The sequence below is a fragment of the Molossus molossus genome, unplaced genomic scaffold (assembly GCF_014108415.1).
Source record: "Molossus molossus isolate mMolMol1 unplaced genomic scaffold, mMolMol1.p scaffold_m16_p_4, whole genome shotgun sequence".
NCBI lineage: Eukaryota > Metazoa > Chordata > Mammalia > Chiroptera > Molossidae > Molossus > Molossus molossus.
The window spans coordinates 3,881,829-3,906,874 of NW_023425377.1; the positions used below are offsets into that span (position 1 = coordinate 3,881,829).

The following is a 25,046-nucleotide window of genomic DNA, read 5'->3' on the forward strand; positions in this document are numbered from 1 at the left end:
CTGCCTCTGGTCTATAAATGAGGAATAAGTACCTCCTGAGTTGCTGTGAAAATTAGCAAAACCTGCCCTGGCTGGTTGCTAAGTGGTTAGAGCATCTACCTGCAGACCAGAGAGTCCGGGCATCAATTCCAGTCAAGGGAATGTACCTAGTTTGGGTTTGGTCCCCCACCCTGGTCAGGGACCTGCAGAAGGCAGCCCACTGATGTGTCTCTTTCACGTGGATGTTTCTCTCCCCACCCCCCCTCCCTCCCACTCTATATCTGAAGATAAATGGAAAAATATTCTCAAGTGAGGATTTAAAAACCACCACCAACAAAAAAAACAATATTGAGGAACAACGATGGGACAGTGCCTGTCACACAGTAGTAGGTGCCCAGTATTTAGGGTTTTTGTCCCTAAAGGGGGAGTTATTTGTAATAAGTACAATAAATCACCTAAATTGATTTGTCAAGAAAACCCCAGCTGAGCCTGAGCAGGCCGGATTCAGACACACACCCAGTTTCTCCTGCAGGAGTGTGCGCGTCCACTGACCCTGGCCACGTCCTGATTGGGATCCCAGGTCACTCAGAACGGGGAGCCCTGGTCCTTCCGCCCAGGGGCAGTGACATCCGGGGGGCGGCCGGGGACGCGAGCTCCAGGACCCTCCTCCAGGCCATCCCCTCCCCAGCACCCTGCCCTGTGGTGGGTGGGCTTGGGCTCCAGGCTTTCTGGCCGGCAAGGAGTCTCTGTGTCCTGGGAGATGGGGGGACAGGCCCTAGCGCCGGGCTGGGGGCCCGCGGGCCATAAAGGTCACGACTGTACCGCAGGCCAGCGGGCTGTGTGTGCGTGTATGCCTGTGTGTGTGCACGTGCCTGTGTGTGCGTGCGCGTGTGTGCGCGCGTGTGCCTGTGTGTGCCTGTGTGCGCGCGTGTGCGTGTGTGCCTATGTATGTGTGTGTGCGTGCGTGTGTGCGCGCGTGTGCCTGTGTGCGTGTGCTTCTGTGTGCGTGCGCGTGTATGTGCCTGTGTGCGTGCGCGTGTGTGCCTCTGTGTGTGCGCGCGCGTGTGTGTGCCTGTGTGTGTGTGCGCGCGTGTGCCTGTGTGTGTGTGCGCGCGCGTGTGTGTGCCTGTGCGCGCGCGTGTGTGTGCCTGTGTGTGCGCGTGTGTGTGCCTGTGTGCGTGTGCCTGTGTGTGTGCCTGTGTGTGTGTGTGCGCGCGTGTGCCTGTGTGTGTGTGCGCGCGCGTGTGCCTGTGTGCCTGTGTGTGCGCGCGCGCGTGTGTGCGTGTGCCTGTGTGTGCGCGTGTGTGTGCCTGTGTGCCTGTGTGTGCGCGTGTGTGTGCGCGCGCGTGTGTGCCTGTGTGTGCGTGCGTGCGCGTGTGTGTGCCTGTGTGTGTGTGCGCGTGTGTCTGTGTGTGTGCGTGTGTGTGCGCGCGTGCTCCCGCAGGTGCGAGGTCTGGGAGCCACGATGCCCGGCAGGAAGACCGCGCAGAAAGGCGCCTGGGGTCACCGCCAACAGGTGGCCAGCGGGGCGCTCGCGGGCGGTCCCTTTAAGACGCCACTCGGCCCCGCCCAGCGCCGCACCCCCGCCGGGAGCCGCGCCACGTGACCTGGGTCTTGTGACTGGCGGGGGGGCGGCGAGCGTGGAGGGGAAGCCCGCCCGCCGCCCGCCGCCCGCCAGAGGGGCCTTCCCCGCCGCCGCCAGCCGCGGGGCCTGCGCCGAGCCGTCCAGCGAGCCGCAGCGGAGCACCGGGAGCCGCCGGCGGCGCGGCCGCCCGCCATGGACCACAAGCCGCTGCTGCAGGAGCGGCCGCCTGCCTACACCCTGGAGGCCGGCCAGGGCGACTTCGCGTGCGGCCCGCACGGCTACGGCGCCATCCCCACCGCGCCCCCGCCGCCGCCCTACCCTTACCTCGTCACAGGTGCGCCCGGCCGGGGGCCGCGGGGCCGGGGCCGCGGCTTGGGGGGCGGGCTCCGGGGGCGGGGCCGGCCCCAGCCGTGCGGGCGCCCCGGGAGCAAACTTGGGGCCGAGTCCTCCGGCGACCTTTAACCCCGAAAGCAACTTTTGCCTGGGTGCTGCCCCGGCCAGACCCGCGCGCGGCTTCGGGTACGCGGGCCCCGTGTCAAGCCCCCGCGGGGAAGGGTGGGGGCGCCTCCCGCACCAGGAAGCCGCTGCCGGGCCCTCAGCCCACCGGGGGCCGCGCGCGGGGCCCGCCCTTCCCAGGAAGCAGCTCGGTCCCGGTCCAGACGAACCTGATGAGCGAGGCGGTCTCACTTGAGCCCCTGATACAGCCCCCAGGAGGCACTTGGCGAAGGCAGCTGTTGTCTTGGTTTTGAAAGGGAGAGTTTGTGTGTGTGTGTCGGCGGAGAGAGGACCTAAGTGGTTCTCCGACTCCCCAGATTGACCTCCCCGTCCTCTTCCGATGTGCTTCCTGTCCACAGGGATACCCACTCACCACCCCAGGGTCTACAATATCCACAGTCGAAATGTCACCCGCTACCCTGCCAATTCCATCGTCGTCGTCGGTGGCTGCCCAGTCTGCAGGTATGTCACAGGCCCGGGGCCGGCCCCCAGAAGCCCCTGGGAGCAGACATACCCGGAACCTCGTCCAGGCACAGCCGTAGGGGTGGGCGTCTGGACGCGGGCGAGCGTGGTGGGCAAGATGGGTTCAGTTGTCCTTGGTCTGACCGAGTTGCAAGGGGGGGCCTCTGTTTCTTGGGGAGTCGAGCGCTTTGGCCCATGGAGCCCGGAGGGAAGGGGATACAGAAGTGTTTACTGTTGGGCTGACACCCTCACGTCCACGGTTCTCTTGAAGATTGTGGAAGGTGTCCTTGTCCGGGGCAGGGGCTATTTGAAGTGTGCGGGCAGGGGAGCCCTGACTCAGGTGCCAGCCAGTGTGTTCAAGGGACCAAAGGTCCTGGAGGCCAGGAGGCTACAGTCTGAGCACTGCTCCGTGCACAGCGGAAGCAGGGTGGAAGCCCATGGTTCTTTCTCCCCGGACAGGGCATTTCGTGCCCTCGACAGTTTTCTAGTGACTTTATGTAGGGCCTGAGATGCAGCTAGCTAGATGCTTGTTCTGTGTGGATCCGATTTCAGATAAGACGTGGCCCCTGCCCTTGGTGAATTCAGGTGCTGGGACAGTTTAGAAAGTCAGCACAGACTTGGTGCGGACCGTTGTGTCTGTCTGGAGGAGGAAGTTCAAGTCTCTGAGATGAGATTGAGAAACCCCGGTTCACACTTAGGCTTAATTTCAAAAGTGCATCTAGAGAAGGGCCCAGAGTGGAGTCAGGGAAGTTAATGATTTCAGAGTCACACAGGGCAGCTGTGTGGGAGGCGAGGGCATGACAGAAATGGGGGCGAAAGACTGGACACCCGGAGCCAACTGTGTGCCAAATAAAGGGGGCTGTGGGCACGGGAGAGCCCCTGGAGCTGTGTGTCAGCCAGGGGACCCCATTTGCAAACCCAGAAAGAGTGTCTCTTCTGACACAGCTGGTGAAGGTTGGGCCTGTGTAGATGTGACGGGGGAGGCAGAGGAGGGCGGACAGCTGGCTGCCTCCTGCTCGCCCCTCTTCATGCGGCACTAGGGGGCGTCAGAGCTGCGGGGACTTGAAGGTACATGGGTGGGCTTGGAATAGAGGGGGCATGGCATGGACTGGGAGGCTGGTTATGTGCTGCTGGGCATGGCGAGGGTCAAGGCTTGTTCCCGTGTGGAGAGCCACCTGGAATCCTGGGAGGTAACACGAAGGCGTGAGTGTCGGGAAACCCGCTGTATTTGGCCGAGGTTGGCCCTGGGCGCTCAGCCCTGGTGTGTGCATGGCCCTTCTGTCTCCACTCAGCCCAGCTGAGGATCCCAAGGACCTCTTTTTTAGAGGGGATGTCTTTAAGTCGTCTTACGTTTTAAGTAGCGGTATCGGGCTGGCAGATTCTAGGAGGACCAGGAAGGCACCCGGAGTAGCGTGGTCTGGTTGGGATATCACTGTCTCCCTGCCTTGTCTGACTGGCACCTCCTAGCAGGGCCTAGCCTGCCAGGGGAGCTCGATTCAGATACCGGCCCTGGAGCTGCCACTGGGCCTATTTCCCTGCCTGGGAGGTGGGGAATCTGATGGGACGGTTTGTGAGGCTCTTGTTGGCCACGCCCCTGAGTTCAGAGGAGTAGACACCAGCAACAAGGCCCCTGTGGCCAATGGAGGCTGAGAGCCAAAACTGAGATGTCTCCAGGGCTATGAAGCTTCCAGGCCACTGGCTGGACTGCTGCCATGGGGGGGGGGGGAGCATTTCCCGGTACCTCCTTTTCCCAGAGTGGGAGCTGTGTCATTTCAGAGGCCGGTGGCTTCTGCCCCATGGTTTCCAGTCATTCAGAATCGGGAGCAAGGTTGGGCTGTGTCCTCTGCTCTCTGGGGAGCATCTTCGGCCGGGCTGAGGGCAGGGTGCCTGCATTTGACCCGGCTTGGGACCACGTCTTGCTGCTCTGGGTGGTGGGTGGCAGGCAGTGAGGAGGGTGCTCTGAGAACAAGTGTGGGGGCTGAGTTGGGACCAAACACACTGACTCCTCCTGAGGCATGTCCTGTGGGCCCTCCCGTCTGTGGGGGGAGGAGGACAGATGCAGCAGTAAGGGTCCTTCCCTGAACTCGGGTTTCTCACGTGGGAGTGTCTCTGCCCTTCCTGCTGGAGCCGGTGGCCCCTTAGCCCTCTGCCTTTGCAGCGGTGTGTGGGGGTGGGCATGGCTGGCCATGGGCTGGGGCTGGGCAGCACAGTGAGGGAGAGGCTGGGCGCTTTCCACGGAAGCACCGCTCTGGTGTGGGTGTGGGCGTGGGCGTGGGGGCCTTGGGGCGCGTCCTCTCCAGGGAGAGTGGAGAGGTTTCCCCTGGGTGTGGTCCAGTGCAGCCACTGCCTGTCGGGCTTCATAGGCTTGGGAGACAGGCCACTTCTCAGTGACCACACTGCCGCCTCCCTTTCCACTCGGCTCGCCAAGCTCTGTCTCCCTCCCTCCCTCCCTCCCTGGCAGCTTGGCAGGAATTTGCTGAAGTCACACGGCTGCGATTCCCTGTGAGTGAGGTCTGGTGTAAGAGGTCTGTGTCACTTATCACTTTGCCATTGTCCAGCCTTCCCTTAAGCAGCCTGACTCCATCCTCCCTTTTTTAGCTAACCGCATGAGCATTTCTGTCTACTCCAGCAGGTGAGCGTGTGGTCCTCCCGTGGGGATGTGGCTATCCCAGACACAGGACCCGGTGGCAGCACTGTGGGTCTGGGATCTGGGCCTGGCCGGGCTCCGCTTGGGCTGTGATGGGGCAGCCTGTGGAGAGGGCCTGAGCAGCAGGGGTCAAAGGCTGGAATGTGATGAAAGCAGCAGACGCAGGGCCTGGTCTGCACCGGGCCCCCTGCTGATACTGGCTGGGTATCACTGGTATTTAGTTTTGGGGGTGACCAGAGGGGTAGGAGAAACTCCAAGAACAAGGGTCTTGGAAGCCAAGACTCAGGGAATAGCCGTCAGTCCAGAATGTGGCATGGGTGGTCAGCATGGGTGCTACTGGTGACCCTGGGAGGCAGACAGGCCTTGAGCACGTGACACATGGCATGCAGTAGCAAGGCGGAGTGTGGACGGCTCATGAGAGGAGGGGGCTTGTGCCAGAACCTCGGGGAATTGGCTGTATCTGGACTGGCTAGAAAACAGGCCGCCAGGACGGGCCCTGCCCATCTCACAGCCCGTGGTTCTCCCTGTCCTGGGGGGAGCAGCACCCGAATGAGTGGGGACTTGTGTCCTGGTCTGTACTGGGCAGGGTGTGCAGACTGTGGGGCCCAGAGCTAGCTGGCTGGCTGTCACCTGTTGGCCCTTTAGGTCGTGCTCAGAGTCTCTAGTCTGGCTGCTCCTGGCCTGAGCCTGCGTGGCCCACAGTGAGTCCCTGGCAGGCCCGGCTGCCTGGTGGGCCTCCCTGAGCCCCTGACCTCAGGCTCAGCCCCCACTGGAGGCAGAGCTGTGCCTGGGCATTCTGGGGGGTTGGGAATGAAGGGCCTGAGGCTGCTTGGTCATCAGGCTTGTTCCCAACTGCGCCCGAGTGGCCTGTGGCTCTTTGGGGGTCCTGAGCACTCCCCCTGTCCAGGCAGGTGTGCCTCCCACTCCTGACGGGGGAGTGGGACTTGGTCTCTGAAGGGGGCTGGCCGGGTGCTTTGGGGCATCTGCCCCTGCCCCCTCCCCGAGGAGGCCGGCCTGTGACAGCTGGTCTGGGGTTGCTAGCAGTGAGTGGGCATGAGCAGGGAGGGCTGCAGGAGCCAGGGCACTCACTGCTTGGGGCACAGCAGTGGTGAGGCCCCAGGTGGGTTGTTCCCAACCACACCAGTGGATGCCTGCACGGGCCCTCCCCGCTCTGGGCCCTCCCCGCTCTGGGCCCTCCCCGCTCTGGGCTCCAGCTTCCTGTAAGGGGCACAGTGATGGTGCCTGGGCGGGACTTGCTGTGAGGACTACAGGTGGTGAGGACGAGGTTCTTCCTGGTTGGGTGCCTGGCCTTGGGATGCTCTGGGGCCATGCGGGCTGCAGGGCCTCCGTCTAGTTCATCTTAGAGGCCTGCCCGAGGCTGCTCCTGCAGACGGCAGTGGGACCTAGTGGCCACTTTCTCTGGAAGGTCAGAGTCAAGAGTTAAGCATTTTCAGAATTAGTTCTCTGATTCTCCAGATTCCATAGGACCCATTGCTCAGGGTGGGGGCAGGGCCTTCAGCCACTGCCAAGCCCATTTACTCAGCTGGAGTTGTGAGCCAGTTGAGGAGCTGAAGTTCACTCCTCCGGGACTGATTGGGGTCTTTGGGGTTTTGGAGAGGAAGAGTGCAGGGCTATTGGGCAGAGGCTGATGGAGGGCAGCACATCTTCCCTGGGGATGTTCCCACTCCATGCTTGTTCAGGGTATCCCCTGGCGCCCGCAGGGGCTCCACAGAAATGGGTACCAGGGTGCGTGTTGCTGCATCAGGACTGGCCTAGAGACCAGACTGTGCTTCTCAGTTTCTAATCTTTTAGATTTTAAAAAACTGTAAATTACGCCAATGCTGCTATTGAGGTCTGGGGCAGTGCCTGTAGGCAAAACATTAACATTTCTGCAGCAAGACACAGATACATTAAGTGGCTAGAGCAGCTCACATAAGGCTGTTCGGTGAGTGCTGCGAGCCGAGAAGCTCTGCTTCCTGAGCTCTTGGCATTGGGAGTTGTGGGTGAGAGCTGTAGACTCCAGGGAGGACTGCCCATGTGCTCGGAGCCTCCTGCTGGCCGGGCAGAGACCAGTTTCCAGGCTCTGATCGCTCGGGCTCATCTCAGAGGAAGGTGGTGTGGGTCTGGTCGTGGACTTGCTGGCAGGAACTAGATTCTGCCCAGCCCCCTTGTTACTGAAGGGAACACTCTAGCTCTTTCTGGGGACCACGGCCTGCTGAATGGCAGATAGCAAGATGGGGGCTCTGCTTTGGGTGGGCAGGGCTGGGGAGGGGTGCGTGTGTGTGTGCGTGGGGGGTGGGTCTTGTCATTCTCAAACCCGGGCCCCTGACTGAGCATCAGAAGAGGCAGCCCACTGCCAGCTAGCTCTGGCCAAAGTGATGGATCTGGGCAGACAGTACCACAGGGGGCTTCTGGGGCACCGAACAAGGGAGGTGTGGGCCTTCTGAGGCTGGTCTGATGCCCACTGGGAATCAGTGCCCAGGTGGGGCTGGTCTCCCTGGCCTCCTGGCACAGAGGGCCCTGGTGAGAGTGTCCAACTCTCCTGGGCTTCCTCTAGCTGCAGACAGTGTAGACCAGGGTTTTTGGGTCTGAACAGAATGAGGGAAAATGCAGGTGGGAGCTGTTGCCCTTTGGCATTTGACCCCAGAGAACAGAAGTAACCAGCAGGCTGGACAGTTCGTATGGGCAGGTTCACTGGGCAGCACTGCAGGGGTGGCCTCCTGGAGCCTCTGAGGGGACGGTCTGGGTTCTAGGCTCTGCCTTGTAACAGCTTTGATTGTCAAGTGGATAATACAGAGTGTCCAGCCCAGGTGGTCGGTCCCTGGAGGGTATATGGGGAAAGGACCCTGGCTTCCCTCTAGAAGCTTCTTGGCTGGTTCGGGTGACTCATGGGACCGTGGTTCGCTTTGGACTCTGCTTTTCCACTGGATGTTCGAATGGGAAGTGCAAGTCCATGTGGTTCTTGGGGTCTCAGCTGTAGGAGGAAGCAGGACATGGAGCCAACCCGGTGCCAGAGCTCTGAGTGGTCCAAGGCCAGCAGGCCACCTCGTTCCTCTGGAAGTGGCTTGATTCGTATTAGTAGTAGTGGGAGCTGTTGGCCATGACCGTGGACAGAGCAGGTGTTCCCAGCCACCTATGTGCGGGGCCACAGCTGGTGGCCCCGGGCCTTCCTGAAGTCCCCATTCCCTACTTTTGCACAAGGCCTCAGGTGCTTTTTCAGCTGGATCTTATGCTGTCCTGACACATGGTCTGAGAGAGAGCCCTGAACAGCCAGGGGACGGGCTCGGGAGTAGTGTGCTGGCCTAACCTTTGTCATACTTGGACTAGCAGGAACGGTAGCTGCCATACAAGTTCAGGCCTGCTGGTCGCTGTCCCTTAGACCGGGCCTTGCTGTGCGCTAGTCCAGCTGCTCAGCACACACAGAAAGGGTGGCACTCCTGAGTCTGGGAAATGGGGTGAAACAAAGGTAAACAGGTGTCTTCCCTGCAAGACTTCTCAGAGCCCTTTATTTTATTTATTTATTTTTATCCTTACCCGAGGACATTTTTCCATTTTTTGTACAGATAGAGCGGGAGGGAGAGAGAGAGAGAGAAACATCGATATGAAAGGGACACATCGAGTGGCTGCCACCCGCACGACCAACCAGGGCTGGGGACAAACTGCAACCGAGGTACGTGCCCTTAGCGGGAACCGAACCCGGGTCTCTCCGGACCGCAGGCCGATGCTCTAACCGCTGAGCCAAACCGGCCAGGGCTCAGAGCCCTTTCTAAACTAATGTATATCATGACTTCAGGAGGGGAAGGTGGGCGGTTTCCCAAAATTGGACATTTTTTCACTTATGCTTAGAAAGATTAGGAAGGAAGGAGAGAGGGAGAGACAGAAACATCTATGTGAGATAGACACATAGACTGGCTGCCTCCCCCATGACCCCGTCCAAGTTGGAGGATGAACCACAACCGAGGTACGTGCTCTTGGCTGGAACCGAACCAGGGTCTCATTGGTCCGCTCTAACCACTGATGAACCCAGCCAGGGCCGTTTTATTTTTGTGAAGTTCACCAGGGGGACCTGTGTTTCAGGATGAGCACCTTTGGGAAATGCTTCTAGAACGCATCCTCCCTTGTAGACGTTTCGGGCACTCGTCTCCTGAGGGTGTGAGGGAGGGAGGTGGGCATGGAGTGAGACTTTTTCTTTAAGCTATTGAAAACCAGATTTCTTTCGTCTGATGTATTTTCTTGTGACCCCAGCAGAGCTGGGAGGCTGCAGCAGGCCGACAGTTGTGAGCAGCAGCAGCAGCTCTCATCTTCAGAGGAGGAAGCCCTGTTTTGGCATGTTTCACCTTGACGCTTGTTTGCTCTTTTATTAAGCTGAACCTTCCTCCTCCATACAAGGTGGCAAAACAGGGAGAAGCAGCTGCTTCCAGAACGTTGTGGGCATAAGGATCCTCAGCAGTATTTGCTGACGATGGGGCTAAGGAGGGGACAGAGAAAGTTAGCTTCAGGAAGACACAAGGAGGCTGGGAGGGACATGCGGGGGCATGGGAATGGGTGCAAAGGTAGTAAAGCAGTGGGAAGGAGTGTCGAGGCCTCCCCACCTGCAGCTGCCCTTAGCTCAGTGTGGTGGACAGGGCTGCAGGTGCGCCAGGGTCCCCAGGGCGCAGCTGCTTCCTGCTGGCTTTGTCCAGCTCCCAGGTCTGTCAGGTGGGAGAGAGACATTTCTCATTCGGGCCGAGCTGGCTATTGTAGTTCTCATTTTAATTTCAGCCGTGTCCAGAACTTTCCCGAAGTAGCTTAAGGAGTAAAGGTGGAGCTAAACACACAGCTCTTGCTTCCCACTTTGGGGGGCGGGGGGGGGGCTTTGAAAAGGACCCTTGAATCTGAGTGGTGAGTACCTATACTCATTGGCACCTGATTTTGGCGATGTCCCCCTACGTGTCTTAGGTATTCTATATTGTGCACATTAAAGGTATACTTGACATTTTTTCTGAAGAGGAAGCTTTGAGATGAAATTTCTAAGTGGCTTTTCAGACTATGTGAATGTGGCTGATTTTAGTCTTTCACTAAAATCTGCCCCCCCCCCCCCAGTTATAAAAATCAAAATTCTGAACTCTACCTCTATTTTTGGAATTTCCCTCTAGAGGATAGAAAACACTCTTTTCAATACTGGGGGGGAAAAATGATTTGGTTGTCTTGGTCTTGATGTTTTCAGAGATGCAAGAATTTTTATAAAAACGAGTATTTGCTTCTTTCTTTTGTAAAAGAAAATGTGGCAGATTACATGGCAACTGAAGGTTGCCTTTATATAAATGGTGATAGCTTTCAAGTCCCCCCCCCTTTCTGGGCAGTGGCTGAGCGCAGCAGGTGGCCTCCCCCCGCACGAGGCCTCGGTGCTGCGGAGCTGCGGGCCACAGGGCTGGCTGCCGAAGGCAGGTGAAGACTGCCTTTGTACTGTCACGTGCCAGAGGTCTGGGGGGACATCAGGCCGAGGGCCCTAACCCGAGCCCCATCTCTCTCTCCGCAGAGTCGGGGTTCTGGAGGACTCCTTCACCTTCCTGGGCATCTTATTGGCCATCGTCTTGTTCCCCTTTGGGTTCATCTGCTGTTTCGCCTTGAGGAAGCGAAGATGTCCCAACTGTGGAGCAAACTTTACCTAAAGGGAACAGCACATCTGGCTTTCCCCCATCCAGCTATCTTTTTCTAATGTAAATGTCGTGTACAATAGCTTTATTTGATTAAGCTTCAGGACTGTTTTGTAAAGGGAGGTGGGATAGACTTGGCATGTGCAGGCCGGGGTCATGGAGAGTGGACACGCAGCGACACTGCTCCCAGGGTTAATGACAACTCAGTAAAGCACTGCTTTTATTTTTTTGCAGTCTTCAATTTGAAAAAGGTGAGAAATTCTGTTTTAAATAAATGAGATTCATACCATTGTTTACCTGGTTCTGCTTATTCAGTGTTTGTACACTGCCACTTAAAACAACTTTATTTGGAAAATTTCAGACGTGAAATAGAGACTGGAGCAACATACCACCCAACTTTAACACTGTTCCATTCTGTTATTTCTTGATAGGCATTTACAGCTCAAGAAAAGTTTTCAAGTTCTCTTTTATTATAATGAACATAACACCTTGACCTTTACAGAGCATGCGCCTCAGTGCCAGGACAAGGCAAGCCTCCCGTCCTGTGGGAGGCAGGTAAGTGACCACTAAGGTCTGTTCTGTGAAGGTGGAGATGGGCTGGGCGAGTCGAGGCGGCTGTGAATTGCATCTGGCGATCCAGGGCCAGAGCTCTAGAGGTGGGGTCTTCTCCCTCATTAACACGCCTGAGACCTAGACCCAGCTCCCCTGCCCACTGTTGAAAATAATGGGCTTCTGTGAACCTTACTCTTACCTAGATGGTGAGGGGAGCCGTGGGCCACTTGACTGAATTCGATTGTGGTTTCTTTGCTGGCGGGAGCGTCCTTCTCAGGATGGGTGCTGCTTGACACCTGCACTCTGCCTGGCTCAGTCCTGGGGGAGCCTCACACAGCCCTGTGTCATTAGCACCCCTTGGCTGACCCAGCCACGAGGAGGATAGGACTATGTACCTGAAGCCTCACACTGGTTTACCTTGGCCAATTTCAAGCTTATGATAATATGTATGGTAAGACCAAAGGAGCTCTGAGCAACAAGCCCCCTTCCCTGCCCACACAGCGAATGGCCTAGGTGTGACTGAGCTGTGATCCTCCACGTTAGGACCTAATCCCTGACAGCCAGCAACAAACCTGGCCACTTGCTCAGAGCTCCCTCCCAGAGAAGCCCAGGTTCCTAGTGCGTGACGGTAGGTCTCAGCAGAAGTACAGACCCTCCCAGCGGTCCTCCTGGCTTTATAAGCACAGTTTATGCGTCGGTACCTGGTGGAGAAGTGTCAGAGGAAATTAGTTCCAGAGGCAGCTTTGGTCAACTAGCTTAGCAAGAGCACCCTGGTTTCTACACGTGGATCTATAGGTGCGCATGTTACCCTCTGGCCAGGCCCACATGCGGCATGGCGGGTTTTCATTGGTCACCTCAGAACCACCAAATTCACTAGCTCTGGGGAATTCAAGTACCGTGGCTGGGAGAGGCCAAACATGTCAGCACGCCACAGCTGGGTCTACATCAGGGGGAAGATCGGAGTCCCTCCATTTTAACTAAAAAAAATTTAAACATTTTAAGTAAATTTTCATAATTTATATTGCTTACGATGCTTCTTCAGATAAACATCGTAATGCTACTTCAGAGCAGGTGCTTTACAAAATAAAACTGTGGTCTCATCTGCATGCAGGTACAGAAATTTCACCAGTAATGAAAGCACAGACTACCCCTTATTCTGGCTATTTAAAAAAATCATCATAGGCTTAAAAAAAAATGACAGGATTGGAACCAAATTTACTGTTTTGAACAGAATAGGAAGCACATACTTTGAGTTGGTCACTCAACTAGTTTATCTTCTTAAGGACAGAAATGTGCAAACCCAGCTATGTGAAATTGAGAAAATGCATTGATTTGTTCGAGTAGAACACGTTGAGAATCAGGCGCCCTCTGGTGAAGCGTCATGACAGTTACAGCATGAACCACACCTATGATTTTGCAAGTGAGAACATCAGAAGATTCAGAAGAAGCCCTTGGACATCTTTTCATCGAATGATTGGTGCTGATCGATCATTTGTCACCGTCGGTCGGAGTTTCACAGTAGCAAATGGGTTTTCTCCACTGTGGGGGAAGAAAAAATGTGTCTGCAGAAATACCAGAAGATGGGAATTTGAAGAAACTAAAAATTGTTCTGGCTCTGTAAAAGTATACACCTCATTTAATTCCGGGCAGCATTTTCTAAATAGGAAAAGTCTCACAGTAGCAGCTCTCTCCATTTTGAACACAGGAGAGCCCAGCCCTCTGCAGGCCTCTGTTGGGGGGTTAGGTGGGACAGCCGTCTAGGACCAGGCCTGGGTTACTGAGTTGCCATGTGCAGCGAGTGAGCACCCTTCTGGATCCTCCCTGGACTGTGATGAGAGCAAGGTGGCCACATTCTCCTGAGCCCATCTCAGGATCGGGCTCCTGGGCTCTGCACCAAGGCGGCCCTCCCAGGGGACATTCCAGGCTGCTCACCAACAAGGAGGGCAATGGGCAGCTTGGCAGGGCTTGCGGAGAGAGTTCACATACCTGAGGAAAGGGTGCTTTGCAGTCCCGTTTGTGTTACTCTGTGGAAAGATAATGCAGTTTATGGAAGGCTCGTGAAACTGGGACATTTAAAGTTAGACTCGAAGGTAGAGGTGTCTAAAGACAGGACTGGTTAAAGCCATGAATGTTTAAAGGTGCCCTGGAGTCTCAGTTCATTTGAGACTGTTTAGAATCTAAAGTCACTTGAAAGAATAAGGGCAAGAACAGAACATGTTAAAAGACAGTGAGGGACCCTCACGAGTGTTGGAACGTCGCGGGCTCGGGGAATAGGGCCTGGGTTCCTTGCCCGTGGCCTTCAGGTGTAGAACCAGCGAGTGCAGTTGGCTTGTTGGAAGCCCAGTACTGAAAGGGAGCCATGGAAAAACGATGAGCGAAACTGAAATCTTGGTGGGCTTTGGTGCCCACAGACTGGTGCCAACTGCCACCCAGATCTTGCAGAAGTTCCACAAAGGGAAGGGAAGACCGACGTGAACACTACGCCTTCAAGGACCACCAGAGCCCTGCGGGTGCCTGGCAGGCCTTACTTCCCGGGGACTTAGGGTCCCCCAGGGCCAGGGGCCAGGTGTGTGCCACCTTCCCTTCAGTCCAGAAAGCTTGCAGATGAAAAATCTGCTTTAAACCTGCTCTGGCTGTTTTAGGAAAGTACTGCTCCAAGACCGTGGGGTTACTCAGGGGCCGCCCAGAAGAGGGCGGTGTGCTGCTGTCTGACCAAGGGGCCACCTGCCAGCTCCCAGGACTCCCTGCGGTCAGGTGCGCAGACCTTGAACACTGGCGAGGCGAGCTCCTCTCACTTCCTGCAGCCAGCTGGGGGTGGCAGGCAAGCCAGGCAGATGCCCAGACCAGGGCTCCTGAAGAGGCCTGTACTTTGGACCTACTGACAAAGCAGAGGGCTAGGAATACCTGAGCCTGCTGTCTCTGGGCTCTGAGGACCTCACATCTTGATCTTGCACTCCAGGGCCAGCAAGGTCATCCTGATGGCGAGCTCCAGCACCAGGAGGCAGAGTCCCCACTCCCGACTCACCCTTTCTCACAAAGCAGCTGCCCTGCGTAGTGTACCCTAACAGGACATACATGTGTCCTCAGCAGGCCCCTAGCAAGCACGCCTGCTGTAGCATTCATATTCTATGATTTAGGGACGCCAGTACACCAGGATGCCTGCCATGCAATTCCACGGGCGCTCACGTGTACGGCCTCGTGCAGAAAGCCCAGAATGGGGCCCCAAGGGCTGGGAAGGCACCGAGTCCTGTGAGAGAAGGTCCCTGTGGCAGCTCAGGGTCAGGAGGAAGGGCAGCTGAGTCTTCTCGGTCTGGGAAGTGCACTTCCTGCCAAACTGGAATGCCCATGCTCTGCTTCCACACGACACACTAGAAACCATGTTCTGCCTTTCCTCCGGGCAGGGCAGTGTCTCCCTCCCATGTGTATCGAGTCTGGGGAAGGGTCTGCTCTGAACCCAGAACACCTCACTTGGGAGCACCCCAACTGTCCTCAAGCCTTGGGGCTTGTTCCCAGACGGCCTCCCGCCCCAAGGGAGCTTCAGAACCAGTCTGGCCACCTTGTGTCACCTGGGTGCTCAGCCCACAACATCTGAGAGAAACACAGGGGGAGAGAAATAGCACAGAACGTCCTGGGCAGAGAAGTGACAAGAAGGAAGGGCTTGTGCTGAGGAGGAGGGCACCGTCACCTAAGATGATGGCCTGAACCACGCAGTGCTGAGGCCATGGGTCGTGCTGTGGTTCTAGAGCTGGTGCTGGTTACACCTGTTGCTTGGTGAAGTCACTGTGTACTTTACATGGTATCCTCCAGTGTTTACCATAAAAACATGACATATTCTAAAAGGTTTCCTTTTTAACACTTCCCACCAAGCCCCTTGCTATGGCCACAACCGATCACTGTCCCCAAACCTGCCCTCCCCCCTTTTCCATCTGCAGAGGAAGGGCACCTCCAGGCTGGATGTGGCACTGCCCTCATTGGGCCAGTGAGAGCTCATGTTAGATCCAGAGTGTCTGCAGAACCACCCCCCACCTCACACCTGACCACACAGCCCCATCTCTCTTATCGGCTGATGCACTTCCCCATCATCTGACAAATGCTGCCTTGTTCTGCAGGAACACCAAGGTCTCTCCTCATGCTCTGTCCCTGGACCCGATGTGTCTTGGTATGGCTCCTGCAGGCCCAGGGGCTGCCTCATCCCTGTTCCCTCAGGACATGCACAGTATGGGCACACAGCATGTGCTCAGACCACATCTGCGGAGCTAAGCCACCAGGTCCCATAGCCAGTGGGCAGAAAAACCGCTCCTGCACACATCCCATTCTCCAAGGCAGCGGTGTGCATCCTGTCTCCCGTTCCCCCTCAGACTGTCAGAGCAAGGCCCTGAGCGCCGGTCCCTGTGGCCTTGCTGGCACAGCCTGTTGTGGGTCCAGAGTGCACTCGACGAGACAGATCATCCAGGCACGAAACCAGGTGCTGATAGGTCAGGCACATCGAGAGTGGAGTGGCCACCACAGGACAGTGGCAGTGAAGGCCCTGGGACTGCACAGCAAGACAGCACCCCCCCGCTGGCTGTGGCCAAGCAGGGTTCGGCAGAGTGGGGCACACCTTGTGATTTCTCCAGGAAAAACCACACCCAGGTCCACCTGGAGTGGGCATTTGCTGACTCACATGGCATCCTCTCCACCCAGATTTCTGCTCGGGTGCCCACCACAGGCCCACCTTCCTTGAAGGGGACCAGTTGGTCCTGGTTGGTTCAGACCACTCAGCACAGCTCATCTCCCAGGCAGAAGGCACTCAGGGCAAGGGACCTGTGTGGCCCCCAGTCAGGGTGAGGCGGGTCCCACAGTGCAGAAGGCAGGGCTGGTGATGAGACAGCCCTGAGGGCATCTTTGGTGCCTGCCCTCTCTATTGCAGCTTCCTTGAAACACAGCCTCCCTTCATCTCTGAAGCCAACAGGTCAGCTGTTACCTGCAACATAAGGATACCTGATGCTTGTTTTAAACGTTACAGCAGCTGCCAGTCCTCAGCTGTGGCCACTTACCCCCAGTCCACAACCTCTGATCTGGTTCAACCCTTCTGTTCTTAAATTGAGGACACAGAGCCTGGCCAGGGAAAAGACAACAGCCCTGAGTCACGGGCTCTTTCTGAAACTAGGGTGCCCGTTTCCATGAGCGGAGGGTGGATGCAAACAGGGGGCTCACAGGGCCTGCACAGAGGCTAACGGGTCAGCAAAGGCACGCTTTGAAGTGAAGGTGGGCCCAGTGGTTCAACAGCGCTCCAAAGCCTGGTCCCCTGATTATCTAGAACTGCTGCCACTACAGTAGGGAACTCTTGCTCCAGCCCGAGGCCCTGCCCCTGCACCTCAGATCACAGGGCAGCGTGGCAACGGTACTGGGCGTTTAGTGTACTTAGCCTAAGCGTCCTGGTGTTTAAACAAAGCTCTATGTGTAACTGACAGTGACTGATGGTTGCTTGTATAAAAACTATGTGTAAAAATGCTTTGCCTGCCTTTGGCTGAGAGAGAACACACTTCCCCCAACATCATCAATTGGTTTAGACATTTTAGTTTAGGAAATAAACTGTTAGTCCAGTTGGGCGTAAGAAGTTTTGATCCAAGATTCCAGGACTGTGCCTGGGCAGGATTCAGCCATGGTATGTACTTTTTCTTTCTTTATTGATTTTAAGGAGAGGGAGAGATAGAAACAGTGATGAGAGAGAACATCAACTGGTCGCCCCCTGCATGCCCCCCACTGGGGATCAGGCCCACAACCTGGGCATGTGCCCTGACTGGGAATCGAACCGGTGACCTCTTGGTGCCGGGGTTGACGCTCAACCACTGAGCCACACCAGCCGGGCCGTATGTACGTCTCAACCACTATGCTCTTAACCTGGTGTTTAAACAGAAGAGTGGTCTATTTTGTGTGATCTACACCTGACTACCCAACGTGGCAGCCACTAGTCATATATGATCAGATTAAAATTAAACACAAGTTAAAAATTAAAAATCTCATTCCTTAGCGTCACCACCCACTTTCCAGGTGCCCGCTGCCCCGTGGCTGCTGTCCTGGGCAGTGCAGCTCTGGAACATTTCCGTCTGACCCACAGTTCTCCAGTTGCACGTACTGAAGAAGCACTTCTTGTCTTTCCCACTCTGACACACGGGATGATCCTGTGCCTCCTGCTGTTATTGCAACAGGCTGTTAAAGGCAGGAGTTTTCACCCTCCTGAGGTTCTTCCTTCGGAGAGAACCGGTTTCTGTCCTCTGCAGTGGCATGCATGTCTCCCTCAGCCAGTGTTCCTGGACCTCTGCTCTGGCTCAGCAGCGATGACATGGCAGCCTGTCTGACTGCTGAAGGATGTCAGCAGAGGATGCGTGTGAGGGTGTGTGTTGGTGACAGAGTTGCGTTTTTTTCCCTTTTGCAGTTTGCTTAAGATCTTGAAATATCGCTTCAAAGATGCTAGTGACAGAAACATGAGCCATTCATTTAACTTCGCTGTGCATCTGTGACACGCCCTCTACTCATTTCTGGATTATCACCCTCTTTGTTCCAAGGTCAGACACACAGGTTTAACAGGTCAGGAAAAGTGACCGTTCTGGAATTGTGGCCAGACTGCCTCAAACCCTAAAGCTTTTGCTGGCTTTTAAAAGTCAATTAATCTTTCTTGTGGCCTTTATTAAATGGAGTTTTCCAATATTCTCCAGATCAGAAAAATACTACAGCAACCTGTCAATCCCTCATAAAGAGCACACAGATGACACACTATCCGTCTCGCCGACAGTGTTCTGATGAAGGGACACTGATCAGCTGCTGGCTGAGATTTCAAAACCGCATTTCTCAGTCCACTCTGGGACCTCAGAAAGCTGCTGTCACATGCCTGTGCCATACAAAGCCCCACAATGCCTCCTGGGATATCAGAAAGTGGGCCCACACCCAGGTGGCAATTGAGGGCAGGAAGGGTGTGGAGGTGCTGTCCGTGGGCTGGCACTGTTCCGTCACAGCCAGCAGCTCGTCGGAGCCCAGGCAGCAGGGCTCGGGCTGCTCTGCCTCATGACAGCTTTCACGATGTGACAAGTGTTAGGGCTCCACTGTGTGGGCGCTGCGGAGGGAGGGAGGAATGTCTACTGGATAGCTAAATATATTTACCTATGTCCATCTCAAAGAGAATGAAACGTTAGCCGTAGTTATGCTGGAATAAATTATAGATAACTAAAATTTTCTTTTCAATATTTTGTCTATTTTTTCCAAAATTGCCTAGACAGAAATTCTCTGGGTTATTTTTATAAGCAGAAAAAATGTTACTTGTGAAAGTATTTTAAATAAGGTGTAGTGATTAGATATTTTTACAAAAGGACCATAACCAAGCTTGGACTTTTGCTCGTCAGCCACAACCAGCAGCTGTGACTGCCAGGCAGGTGTGGAAGGAAACCGCATTTTAGCGCGTTCCACGCAGGTAGCAAATGGCAACGGTCGAGGTGAAAACAATACTGAAACATATGTTTGTTTACTTAAAGTAGCATGGGACTGGGAAATGTTAAATCAAGAGTTCATCCTATCTCTGTCTCAAGAGCAGGATCACATATCAATTTGATTATTTGTAGAATTTTACATAGAATTTTCACCATAAAGCCATTTCTATCTTTAACATAGGTTAAATTATAAAATATATAAATACCCCTATGAAAGGCAACTGATAATCTGTTTAGCAAACATGGGACGAGAGCCTCTCAAATTGCAGGCACTTTAAGAAAGCGTAGGTAGAGCTTTGTCTTCCCTGAACACAGGATGCTTATAGGACACTGGTTATTTTTAATTATTCAGAACCTTGGTCCAAAACAATCTTTTTTCTAGTAGTTAAATGTGTAACTAAGAATGGTTTTCCTTTATAATGTTAGCATGGTAAAGATCTGGAGCTCAAAATTACATAAATTATATATAAAGCCTCCAAAATACATAAACGTGGGCAAACCAGACCTGCTCCCAGAGTTCCAACAAACACTGGTTTCTCCCATGTAGGCTACACCAGGTAGTCACCAGCTGTCAGTTCTCACCTTGTAACTACTTCTTGTCACCCCCCTCCCCCACCTGCACTGCACATCCTCTCCCCATGACCACACTGCTTCAGGTCCACCTCCCAGCTCCAGCGCACACCCTCGGCCGCCTGCAGATACCACCCACCCACCCAGGAGGATGGAGGAAGGACAGCGTGCAGCCCACACTCCCAGATCGGTGCTCCACTCCTGGCCTGTCTGCCCCACAGCTTCTGGGACCACCACCCTAGGCAGTGCCCAGCACCCAAGTTCCCAGAATGCACGCCTGAGGCCTTGTGTTTGGTCACAGCTCTTCCTTTGAACTTGGCGCAAATGTTTGCCCTGAAGAAACCACTTCTGATGCTTCCCAGGAGCTGGAGCCCTGCCCCCTCGTCTGTTACCTCTTCACCAGGAACCTTTATACACACAATAAACACCTGTTCACCAGATTCAACTCCTGGGTTGGTCTCACTCCTGTTAGTTCACCCAGGGCCTGGACCACCGTAAGCTGCTGGTAATGCCCAGTGGATGAACTCCAAGGTGAAGGCCCCCTCGTGACCCCGAACCTTCCCCTCCGTGTGCCTTCACACGCCGTCTTGATTGTGTATAGAAAGGAGTCTAGTTAGGCAGAGTAGTTGGATGCCCTAGAATTTTTGGTGCCAGAGTTATAAATGTGACCTCATGGTATGTATCGACTACCTACTAAACATGCCTTTTTTATGGAAGATTGTGGTTATTAAGAAAGGAGTTTAACAACATTCATTATTCTGTCACTTGTAAAATCAATGACAACTGAAATCACCCTTGGAATCCATACAAGCAGGACGATCGCATGAGATATTTGGGGATTCTAAATGTTCTTTTTCCATGAAACCAAAGACTACCGGCTGCTAAAGTGGAAGACTGACAAAAAGCCTCTGGCCTGCAAGACAAAGCAACGACGAAGGGTCAGGGCAGTGCTGGCCTCAGACCGGGCTAGCAGGAAGTGCCCCCTCAGCCCGCTGGAAAGGTTGTGAAGGGCTGCTGGTCGGTAGTTCTTCCTTACATGTGGGGTAGGTACTTCACCAGGGACGCCATCAGGTCTAGGGCTTTGGTGGGACACTTCAGATTACTGGTTGAGTGGAGATAGTGTGTGGAGGGGAGAGGGCTGTGGGGGATGGGAAGGACTGAAGCAGACAGGGAGTGCGATCCAGGGACCCCTGCACCCTGTCCTCTGCAGTGGCATGCATGTCTCCCTCCATGGAGGAGGGCAGAGCCCCAGGTCACTTCTGCGCAGCCCCGCCCAGCCCTCAGGAGGAAGCTGGGTGCTTAAAGCTCCGCTGCGCAACGAAGGGCAGGATTAGTAAGATGGGGCACTGTTTGAAGTCCCGTTTACTGGACAGTCTCAGCCCTTTTCAAGGCAGCCTTCCTACACTGACAGTGCTCTGATCCAGCCAACAAAGAGGTTTAAAAATAAAGCGAGCCCAGCCGGTGTGGCTCAGTGGGTTGAGTGTTGTCCCATGGGCTGAGAGGTCCCTGTTCAATTCCTGGTCAGGGCATATGCCCGGGGTTGCAGGCTCCATCCCCAGTAGGGGGCGAGCAGGAGGCAGCTGATGGTTGTTTCTCACATCGATGTTTCTCTCTCCCTTCTTCTCTAAAAAAGTCAGTTATAAAACAAAGTTAGACCTCATTTAAAGCTCAAATGCTAAATAATGCCTTTATTGATATTTGAAAACGGGACCTTTCAATTTACCCAATTCAGTGTAGTAAGAACCACATCAATGCTTTCTTCATCCCCCTTTACCCACATGGTAAAAATACTGAAACACAAAACATGCTATCGTTTTCTAAATTCGTGACTGCATTGGCTAAAATGCCAGTGTTTTTACTTGTAATTCCAGTGCTATGACTTTGGAGCAAACTTCTTTTTACCTTAAAAGGCGTTGTACGATATTAATAAAGTAATGGAGCCAGGTGGTCATTATCAGTGGCTACTAATATCACAGAAACAGGGATAATTGGACATGTCTGTCTCTGATGGACAACGAGACCAATCAATGAAATGTTCTAGTGACTGTTATGTTCATTATATTCCACAAATAAGTGAGATAATATGATACTTGTCTTTCTCTGTTTGGCTTGTTTCACTTAGGATGATACTTTCCAGGTCCCTCCATGTAGTCTCAAAGGATGAGAGATCTTTCTTACAGCTGCATAGTACTCCATTGTGTATATGTACGACAGCTTTTTTATCCATTCGTCTACTGATGGACACTTTGTGGAATCTAATGAACATAACAGTCTGAGGAATGGGGTAGTCCCAGAGACGTGGGAGTGGGGTACAGACTGACAATCCCCAGAAGAGGGGGAGGGGGGGAAGAGATAAACCACAGAACTTATATGCATGTGTGCATGAACAATGGACATGGACAACAAAGCTGGATGGCAGGGAGAGAGGGGGAGGGGGGAATCAGTGGGGGGAAGAAGAGAAACATCTGTAACAAAAATTAATTAATAAGAAAAAAAAAAAGAAATGCTCTAGCGAAACAAAGCAGAATAACAAAACATCAGACTGATCCAGGCTGGAAATACAGGCGAGAGAAACCGAGAGTAAGGGCATCACGTGGCTGCAATCAGCAAACCCAGACTGGGACAGACCCTGCAGGCCCACAGCCTGCCTGTCCAGATACATTTCAGGAAGGAGACAGGGGAGACCTGCGGACAGACGAACACTTGTCACGAGACTTGGCAACTGACTGCAATGAACAGAGCTGACCTGGATCCAGATTCAAACAACTACACTGTCAAGGAACTTCTCACGAGATGATCAGAAACTTGGAGTGACCGGTTAATGGCACTCAGAAATTATGGTCAGTTTTTAAAGATATGTGTGCAAATGGTCATTTGCAGGTAAAATAAAAATGAAGGGACTGAAGTTAGGAGGTGGAAAGGCTGTGTTATGGAGAAGGGAACTTAGAGGTGCAAACAGAAGGTCCCGCCCCCACACTTCTAGAGACGCCACTCAGGATTCAAGTACCCAGGATATGACGCACAGCTCTACTCACAGGAGACGTGGTTTCTGGTCCGAACGCCGGGGCTTTAAAGGTACTAGTAGGTTTGGAAGCATCTGCTCTCTTATCTGCAGCCGCTCGCATGGACAAGCAGTCTTGGTAGTCAGGTGGGGGGATGGGGACGGTAGTGCAGCTCTTCTCAGACAAGTCCACGGTGCTCATGCTCCTCACGGGGGCTGGGCTAACAGCCCCAAATTAGAGAACACAGTTAGAGAAGGTCCTGCCACTGGAATCCTAAACACCCGAAATAACGGATTAATCGCAAAAAAGGGTGCAGAAGGAGGTTACACACACACTCTTTCTCTCTCATGTTATCTGGATCGGAGCAGAGAGTTTGGGGTCATTGGGATCGAGGTGCCAAGGGAAGCCCATCGGTTCACTCAAACCATGGCAGCAGACAAGATGGCCCAGGAGATGGAAGGAAAAGGACCGAGGCCAGATCCCGAGGACACCCGTGCCGAACCAGGGGCCAGCAGAGTGGCCTGTGAGGAGACGGAGGGAGGCTTGTCGGGTGCAAGGAAAATAAATCGAGAGCACGGTCAAGAAACCCCAGCAGGACAGCCTTTCAGAAAACATGTCCCCAGTGGTACAGGCTGCTCAGCAAGAGGGAAAGGTGGGCCTGGAAGCAGCCCTTGCGGGGGTGTGGGCGTGGTCCCAGAGGGCGGGGCTGTGCGTGCTCACGGCAGACAGTGAAGCCAGTGGACACGAGTGTGGACGCAGCAATCTCCTGCTTAGTCCCCACGACCCGGGTTTCCCACAAATCCAGACAGAACTCCTTCCTACACGCCTGCAAACAGCAGGTCGAGTTTTCTGTCACCGGGAAAGGTGAGCAGTCAGTCCTACCTTGGTGAGGGCACACTCACTGTCTCCTTCGCATTTTCTTCCAGCAACTTTGTGTAGGACGACGGGAACCAGCCCCTCCTGCACATGCGGAGGGGAGAAGAGACGTGGCTGGTGTCAGCAGTGGACCAGTGAACAGTAACACACTGAGGCCACTTTTACCACATGACACAATGTGCATTTTACATGCAGTATTAATTTCATTAGGATTTCTCTTTTATCTTTTCCCTACACATCGGTTTTATTTAATACATGAATAATCTACACAGAAAATCAATTTAACGTACTTCCTTCCAGTAAGGCTGTGCATATACTCATGGCTGACTCAATGATGCCACCATTTAAATTATTTATGTGCTAAGTCTCAAAGTACATCTGAGATGCAGATTATCCTTGGGAAATCCAAAGTCACGCTTTTGTTTTTGAAGAAAACAAGAGACTATTTAAACCTTTCAGAGGTGACTTCAGAACTATAACTAAACTATGATGCTAGTTGGCTCAAACATCGTCTGTCCACAGGGACAACCTGCTGCTAACGGCAGACACAGCAGCTCTCGGAAGTGCTGGGCAGCTGCGGCCCAGCAGACGCACCCACCCCGAGACTCACGCTTTGGAGGTGTCGTGCTCTCCATAAAGCCAGCCGTCTTTCTCCTCAGCGACGAGCAGTGTGATGATGTCTCCCTGTGCGAAGCCAAGCAGGGTCTGGTTGGTGCCCGCGGTGTGCGGGAAGATGGTTTTCACTTTCTGCTTTTTCATCATGTTCAGTCCCGTCGCAACAGACACCGAGCGCTGTAAACTGGGATCATCTGAAGCAGCTGCTGAAGGCAAACACAAGAGTGATGGCTTCTCCAAGAATGACAGTGAGGCCACTCCAGCACCAACCTCAGGCATGTTCCACTGCCACACCCTTGCCTGTGCCAGGACGGACAGGGACAAGGAATACAGGCAGAGCCCTGGCCCCTGTCTTTCCCAGAGACCCCTTTGCAGACCAAGTGGCTAAGGCAGGCTCTGCCAAGCTTCACCCGCACCCCCTCAGCACGGCTGAGAGGCAGACTGCCCACCACCAAAGGTGCTGCCGTTTCCCCTTCCTCTGTTCTCTCAGAATGAACCACAGGGCCGTGGGAGGTCTCGACTCAAACCCAACTCGCCAAGACCTGGGCTGCAAAGGAGGGCTGAAGATGCTGCTGTGGGCATGAGCACCTACACTGAGCCCTCCAGAATCACCCGTCTGGGCTCTCGAACCTTCACAACTTTTGAGGCTGGCATGAGACAGAGCCAGGCACTGCTGCAGCGGCCTGGCTGCACAGCCCAAACCACACCGCCTGGGGCACCATGCTGTGCACCCTGTGTCTCGGTTCACACAGCCCGACTCATCACTCCAAACGAAACTGGAATGGAGATTTTTTCTTTTTAGATATTTCTTCCAGTCAAATTTTGCTAACCTAGTCTTTAAAGCAATGTGAGATCTTTCTTCATTATTCTTGCAGTCTTACTAATTACAGTATAAACTTGCTAGCTTCTTACCACGCCACTCTCTAATTACCTTGGCAGTGCTGAATTCACCAGCAATTTTATTTCGCTTTCACCAAAAAGAATCAAAGAATCCTTTGACTGGTTGGGAAGCACACGTCATTATCTATTCTAACTTTATATTGTATATAACTTGTAGTCCTTCCCTCAAAGGCAAATAACTACAGACTATTATTTTCCCAGCTGCCAATCTGAAAACCTCATCTTTTTGCCAACAGCCGCGTACGCGATCATCCAGGGTCTGCA

At 54.1% G+C, this 25,046-nt stretch overlaps 2 protein-coding genes across 4 annotated transcripts in view; one reads left to right on the plus strand and one right to left on the minus strand.

Moving 5' to 3' along the window:
- Nucleotides 1-1,756: 1,756 nt before the first annotated feature.
- On the plus strand, nt 1,757-11,098 carry BRI3 (brain protein I3). Its single transcript, XM_036240444.1, has 3 exons — nt 1,757-1,898; nt 2,419-2,521; nt 10,687-11,098. Exons 1-3 carry the CDS (start codon nt 1,757-1,759, stop codon nt 10,817-10,819), a joined length of 378 nt encoding a protein of 125 aa, XP_036096337.1. The 3' UTR covers nt 10,820-11,098.
- A 1,519-nt stretch (nt 11,099-12,617) lies between these two features.
- BAIAP2L1 (BAR/IMD domain containing adaptor protein 2 like 1) overlaps nt 12,618-25,046 on the minus strand; it is a 79,627-nt gene continuing 67,198 nt past the window's right edge. For 2 of the 3 annotated variants that reach the window (XM_036240443.1, XM_036240441.1), the window contains exons 10-14: nt 23,878-24,088; nt 23,274-23,351; nt 22,425-22,611; nt 13,343-13,380; nt 12,618-12,895 (exon numbers count right to left, since the gene is read on the minus strand). In XM_036240443.1, coding sequence (XP_036096336.1) covers nt 12,820-12,895; nt 13,343-13,380; nt 22,425-22,611; nt 23,274-23,351; nt 23,878-24,088 — 590 coding nt within the window. In that variant the 3' untranslated portion in view covers nt 12,618-12,819. The remainder of the gene's footprint in view (nt 12,896-13,342; nt 13,381-22,424; nt 22,612-23,273; nt 23,352-23,877; nt 24,089-25,046) is intronic. The other variant, XM_036240442.1, reaches the window with a different exon arrangement.